Source organism: Brachyistius frenatus, unplaced genomic scaffold, assembly GCF_029030835.1.
Source record: "Brachyistius frenatus isolate BFR_SWC_R1_liver_20210118 unplaced genomic scaffold, ASM2903083v1 Contig_43, whole genome shotgun sequence".
NCBI lineage: Eukaryota > Metazoa > Chordata > Actinopteri > Embiotocidae > Brachyistius > Brachyistius frenatus.
Genome location: NW_027210642.1, coordinates 1,346,092 through 1,353,216, shown reverse-complemented (window position 1 = coordinate 1,353,216; position 7,125 = coordinate 1,346,092). Strand labels below are relative to the sequence as shown.

General features: G+C 41.9%; 1 protein-coding gene across 1 annotated transcript; it reads left to right on the top strand.

The window, feature by feature from the left end:
* The first annotated feature begins 556 nt into the window (after positions 1–556).
* Positions 557–3,888, top strand: LOC138623363 (somatostatin receptor type 2-like). Its single transcript, XM_069702845.1, has 2 exons — positions 557–923; positions 2,607–3,888. The coding sequence occupies exon 2, from the start codon at positions 2,646–2,648 to the stop codon at positions 3,756–3,758; it is 1,113 nt and encodes a 370-aa protein (XP_069558946.1). The 5' UTR covers positions 557–923; positions 2,607–2,645; the 3' UTR covers positions 3,759–3,888.
* The last annotated feature ends 3,237 nt before the right edge of the window (positions 3,889–7,125 follow it).

The window sequence follows — 7,125 nt, the reverse complement described above, 5'->3', positions numbered from 1 at the left end:
AGCATTCGACCTGAGGCGTGTGTCCGTATTCTTAATGTTGTACTGAAAGTATAAGTTGGAGCGATATGTCAGAGTATACATCAAGTACACGTGTTCAAAATACAGTATTTCATCTATAGGCTCAAATGAAGAAATGGACCTAGAGGCATGAGTAAACTGGAGTTACTATGATATTTTTGAAGTTAATATGCTTTGAGAGGCAAAGGGAACATATATTTTTGGAGAACATTTCCTGGCTTTAACAACTCAGTTTCAGTCTCAGTTTGGTTAAACCACTGACACACAAGTCAGTGTGAATGTTGCCCTGGACTGTACACCTGGATTCTGGGAGCTCCGATCCTCACGTACCCATAAGACTTGTGTTTTCAGTAAGTTTGATGAGACAATTTGAGTTTGCCTGTTTTTAGGACTTGTTATCGACTTCGATGTCATCTTGTCAATATATGCAGCCAGCCTGTCGTTGATCGGTCTACGACAGTCACTGCGTGCGTCAGTAAATGTGCCATTAAAGTGCATCCTCCAAGTAAATCAGATCAATCTGTATGCAGGACTGGATATCTGCATCATAGGAGGCAGACTCTCTCTTCTTTCAGAGGTGAGTCGAGTCCAAAACCTCCTCGGCGCTGTTGGTGTGCGTCCTTTAACATCTCCGCGCCCTCCAGACTGGAGACAGTCTCGACGCGCATCACACCACGACCACATCGGAGCTGAATCCTTCTCTCGTTTTGTGTCCTCGTGTGTCATGCACAATTCATTATGGGATTATTTAAAGGCAAAATCACATTACCGGGAGGTTTTTCCACCTCGATGCCGATGAGAAAAACTTGAGGAATATTGGAAGATGAAGACGATTCTACCTTAAACACTTTCATCCAAACAGAAGCAGCGTATTTTGTGAACAGTGATCTTAAACACAGTTACAGGTAAGACGACAACCTACGAATTTACTTTTGAGTGATTGGCACAAGTGTACTGTTGGATGTGCAAAAATAATGCAGTGGCAATGTCTTTATTCAAATTAGCCTACTTTGGATTTTTGGAACATGTTTTAATATATAGGCAGTCACTTCAGGGTCTTGTTGATTTAAACGATTTTACTGTTACTGGTTGTGTATTTACACAAGTGCAATTTACACAAAGAGTTTCATAACATCGTTAATGACTGACTTGACCTCCCTCTTACTGTGCTCTCCATAAAAGGAATTTGCATGATTTACTGAGCATGAAATCATTTATTCAGCTGCATATCTATCTTCTACCTGTTGGCTACTAAAAGCAAAGGTTGGAGTAGAAATCATGGCCTTCAGCAGTGAGAAAGAAATATAGCTCAGTTGAAAAATTTAAAGTGCATGAGCAATTTATTAAAATTGCATTGGTTCTGACTGCAAACCATATTCGTTGCTTTCTTCGGAGGGCTTGTTTCAACTGAGATAATACCTGTTGCACAGTTTACACAGTGACTCACATAGCAGTCTTTCAACAGTTCACAAGGAAACCTTTTACATTGGTGACAAATTATTACTAATACCAACATTTTTCAGTGATTTTTGATTTAATTGAAGTTATTCTATGTGTTTCCTGCTGATACATTATGCAATACTCTGTCCATGCACCTGACTCAGATAACATACATCTAGTTGTCACTGTGCTCAAACGCCCCTTTTTATGAACATTTGATCAGCTCTTCTTCAAATATAGGACGGCACAGTCCAGCAAATCCTGCTGCTATGGAGGATGAAAAACTAGTATAATAAAACCTCTTATGTTATTGGCAGCAAACTAAGTTGTCACACCATGTTTGTCTTGTGTATTGGCAGTGACAAGCACTTCGTTTTGACAGTGGCAAGGCTATTGGCAGTGCAGTGATTCCTCTCATTCTAATTACTTAGGCTGAGATTCATTTACATCCATGCATACCCCCTAATAAATTGAAAAGAAATGTGTCAGTAAAGAATAGAGTGTAACCTGTCACACCTGATCCTTTCGCTGCACGTGAAGTGCAATAATTCCCCCCCCCCCTCTCAGGAGAGCTCATCATGACTTTAGGGTGTGTGGAGTGATTTCCCTTGGTAGTCATAGGCTTAACCAAATAAACTCACAACTAAGGTCTGGCCTCATGTCGAAAGCACTGCCTAAAACGGTGTACTTCTTTAAATACCTTATCAATCAGAGCTGGTCTCAAGAGAGATGATCAGGATGTCAAATCCGTTAATTCCCCATAGGAACTGCTAGCCTTCAGCAAAACTAGAAAAAGGAAGCAAGCAAACATACTTGTAAAACGCTGAGAAGACAATACTGCATTGTGTCACTCATACGAACAGTATTGTTGCAAAATGCCATGTGATAGCTCTTCATTACATTCAGATCAATTTGGACGACTCGCTAACACCCATCAGCACGTGGTCGGAATGGAGAAAGGAAGAGGGATCACATTCAATATCTGATGACAATGATGACTATAGGGAAGAACAAAAATCACTGTCAAAACCCATATCAAGTGAAAATCAGCCAGACCAGAACTGTCATGACTGGAAAAATATTTTATAATAGAGAGGTATTTTTTTTTTTTAAAGTACTGGTGCTGACGGAGCTCTTCTTGTGTACAGGTGGGATGTCATAACGAGTGGGAGAGTCACTGAGGTACCATGGGCACCTGGATCTTCCCATCGTCCCCTCCGAACCTGTCGGAGCACCTCATGTATGACAGCTTCCTGCAGGGCAATGAGTCCACCCTCCACGGGAACTACACGGACCACAGCTTCAACAAAACCAGCACGGTGGTCATCACCTGCATGTACTTTCTGGTTTGCACCGTGGGGCTCTGCGGAAACGCCCTCGTCATCTACGTCATCCTGCGCTACGCCAAGATGAAAACTGTCACCAACATCTACATCCTCAACTTGGCAGTGGCCGACGTGCTCTTCATGCTTGGTCTGCCGTTCATTGCCATCCAGTTGGCGCTGGTCCACTGGCCGTTCGGGCCCGTGCTCTGCAGGGTCGTGATGACTGTCGACTCTCTGAATCAGTTCACCTCCATCTTCTGCCTGATGGTGATGAGCATCGACCGCTATCTGGCTGTGGTGCATCCCATTAAATCCACAAAGTGGAGGAAGCCACGTATGGCCAAGACTATCAACCTGGCGGTGTGGGGGGTGTCGCTAATGGTTAACCTGCCCATCGTCATCTACAGCGGCGTGATTACGAAGCATAACGGCTGCTTCTGCACCATTGTGTGGCCCGAGCCTCAAGAGGCTTACTACACAGCATTCATGTTCTACACCTTCATTCTGGGCTTCTTTCTGCCCCTCATGGTCATCTGCCTTTGCTACTTGTTCATCATCATCAAGGTGAAGTCCTCGGGCATCCGCGTGGGCTCCTCCAAGAGGAAGCGCTCAGAACGGAGGGTGACCCGGATGGTGTCCATCGTGGTGGCAGTGTTTGTTTTCTGCTGGCTGCCTTTCTATGTCTTCAACGTCACCTCAGTGACGGGCACCATCAGCACCACTCCCATCCTGAGAAGTACCTTTGCTTTCGTGGTGGTTCTGGGATATGCCAACAGCTGTGCTAACCCCATCCTCTACGCCTTCCTATCAGAGAACTTCAAGAAGAGTTTCCAGAATGTTCTGTGTCTCAAGAAGGTCGGAGGGCTGGATGAGGTCGAGCGCAGCGATAGCCGGCAGGACAAACCTCGCATGATGAATGACCCGACGGAGACCCAGAGTACTGTGCTGAATGGTGACCTGCAGACCAGCATTTGAGAGGAGGACGATCGGACTCTCAGTCGCACACAAGCAGACAGACCTCTCTTTTAGAGATAATCATTTCCTGCTCTTCTTTCTGAGGGCACATTGGAAAGGACATTATTAAATATTGAACTTATTAAGGAGGAGCACCAACAGAAATGAAAAATCAGAAAGATGTAAAACGTGCTCCTCTTTTTGGCTTCCTCAGACTGTAAACAAATCCATTGATATATAACGTTTTGTAAATTAACTGAAAATGAAATCTTTCTGACTCCTCTGAGCCCTGAGTGTACAGACTCGGAGGTAAGATTGAACAGACATCAACAACCACTTACAAATGGTCTCTTGGTGACACAGATTTTCCCTAGAGAGCCAGGATTATAGTTATTGTTTACGGCCGAGGGCCTGTGCCAGGTTTCTCTATTTCTGTATTATGTGAAAATAACAATAGAACAATGAGCTCATATGCTGTAAAACAACATCTGTTGGGGAAAAAGCTGCCAACTGCTATGATTCATCTATTTCTGTTCCTATCTCGTCTGCAGGTTGTTGTTTTCAGGAAAATGGTTTGACTGTATATAACTGTACAGAATATGGGCCAAGAGACTGTATACGAATACTTTTATATTTAGTGTCACATAGTTTTGAAGCTGTTAATCTGGCTTGATAAAAGCAATGACTTCTTTCTATGTTCTGCAGAACATAATGAACGCCACTGCTGTTGTGCCGTTATGTTCTATAACACAGCAGTCTCGTTCTTTTTCCAAATTCGTGTGAGCAGTTTTACTTGAAATACAAATGTAAATGTAATTAACTGTTCAGTAATGGTTATGTGTCACTGTAGACTGTGATACTAAATTATTCAGTACAAATCCTAAGTAGGGACTAATTTCACTTTCCTATTCCCCTCTCTCTCTATCCAAATACAGGAAACCTGTTCTGTGACAGTTAGAAGAAGAGGATGCGTCATTATTCTCAAAGTTGTGGGCTCTAACAGCATGTTCAGTTAGTTCCCGTTTCTACAAGGGCTTGTCCCCTACTGCCTCACATGCCACCGCTGACCCATCGGTGGCATTTGGGAGGCGACATTTCAAGTGTGGTTCGTGACACTGGGCGACTGCGTGATGTTTAATTTGTGAAGGGCTAGAACACTTCTCCTCAAGAGGCCGTGGTGTTCCTTTATAATCACAACAGTTCTGCTCCAGGAGACCACAGCTCACCTTGACAACCTGTCTCTTGCCATCATCAGATCTTTGTGATTTATTAAATATTTACACATACATGTGCAGTTTCCCTCAAACACATCAAAGCTAGCGGTAGATTTGAATCAACGCACAAAGAATCCTGACTGTGAGTGCGCTTTATGAACATCCCAGCAAGCAACCTCTGGCAAACAAGTGAGCTAAATGTGTTACTATAGGCATGTCATCTTGAATATATCCACATAACTTCTCCATGTATGTATGATACACAGACGCCCGCACACACACATTGTGAGCCACCATGCTTGACTAATCGAATTCCATATCCATTTTCTGTCTCAGCAGTATTTCTGAATTTGTTACCTGGACTGTGATGGCACCCCTCTCTATTTCTATAGCAACAGTGACCAGTGAGTGTAGAAACTTGAATTAGCATGAGAAAAACAGAAGCGGCTCCAGTGATGAATTCTGAATGTAGACATTGCTCAGACGACAGAAAAAAAAAAAAAAAAAAGAAGAATCAATAGAGGCTGCAAAAAGCCCACCATCGATGAAATGTGAAACTAAACCTCGGTTACATGAAACTAGACTAAGTGTATAGTTTGTATTAATGTGCCGTACAAAATGTGAGCCAAAGCAAACCAAGATATCTTGCATTATGTATCATAGTAGCAGATGTTACAGAGAACAGTGTTATTGTTTGTGATTAACTTATGCAGACATCTTATAACAATGCTTTTAGACATATCTTTTATGGTGTATTTTTTTTAAATAGCTGCATTTCATAAGATCACATCATTGGTTTTCTATTTGGTGTTTGTTCCGTCGGGGTTTTAGTTCAGTGTTTGTAACGATGAGTTTATACTGTCTGCAGAAAGTTTGCATTATGTATGTTCTTCCAGCTTCTGTTGTTAAATTACATTGAAAAAAAAAAAAAAAAAAAAAGAAGCTTGAGGAGCAATGACTGTGTATAACTGTGTTGAAACTGAATAAAGAATAACCAACATAATTAGTTTTTCGTGCAAATTTTTTTTTGAATACCGCCCCCAGCTCCCCCCCACCTGAAACAAATGTGTGCTGAAAGGTACCAAATGCTGAAATTAAAAGCCAATTTAAGTACTTAAAAAAAAAAAAAAAAAAAAAAATCTTTTAATTAAGGGTGAGATATATCTACATCAAATTAAATTTTTGACTTTCCACATCACATGTTCATCCAAAATAACTGTCATTTCAAATCACAAATAAAGTACACGTTTAAGTCACATGTCATGTAATATTTCAGGTGATGCCTAACTAAATTACCTTAAAAATGTGCAGCATTTTAGAACCATGGCATGAAAACAATTGTTTTGTGTAAAGCTCTTTAATTGAAGGAATACAATGTCCTCTTCTTTTTTCAGTCTGGAATGTGATTAAATGCCCTGATTGGCAACAATCAGGCTTCTTCTTTCCTTTTTTTGTTGTTGTTGTTGTTGTCAAGACTATATTGTGCTTCTTGGTGTGACCACAAAGTGGCGCCATAATCAAATGCATAACTTCATCTGCTCAAATACCAGACACACAACACCGAGCTGGTCTGTAAGTGTGTTTCACTGTGTTCAGTCTATCAGCTCCTGACAAACAGCTTGTATTTCCGTTTCTGTCCTCTCTTGTTTCACCATGAGGACACCGTGGGAGTAATACAGGAACTGTACAGCAGACTACTCACACAGATGGCAGTGCTCGGATGCACTGCAGGACTTCGCATCTGAAAATATACTGTCCCAATGAGTGAGTGTAAAGGGAAAGTGAGACAAAAGACAGCACGTACACACTCCAGTTTTGTTCTGAGTTTAATCACTGAAACGGATAATGAAGCTCTCCTCTTCCTTTTCGTTTCAGCTGTGTCCCTGAATGTCCTTGGGTGTAGCCTTAACTGCTCCGTGATAGTGTGACCATTTCACAAGTCTTTCATTTTACTTTTTAGAAATCCACCATTGCCTTCAAGCCGAGGCTCTGCAGCAGACCAAAGGATATGCATGTTTGTTTTCAATTACAGAGCAGCTCAACAAACAGGGGTTGTGTGTGGTGTGGTGTGTGTGTGTGTGTGTGTGTGTGTGTGTGTGTGTGTGTGTGTGTGTGTGTGTGTGTGTGTGTGTGTGTGTGTGTGTGTGTGTGTGTGTTTTTATGTGGCATTACTT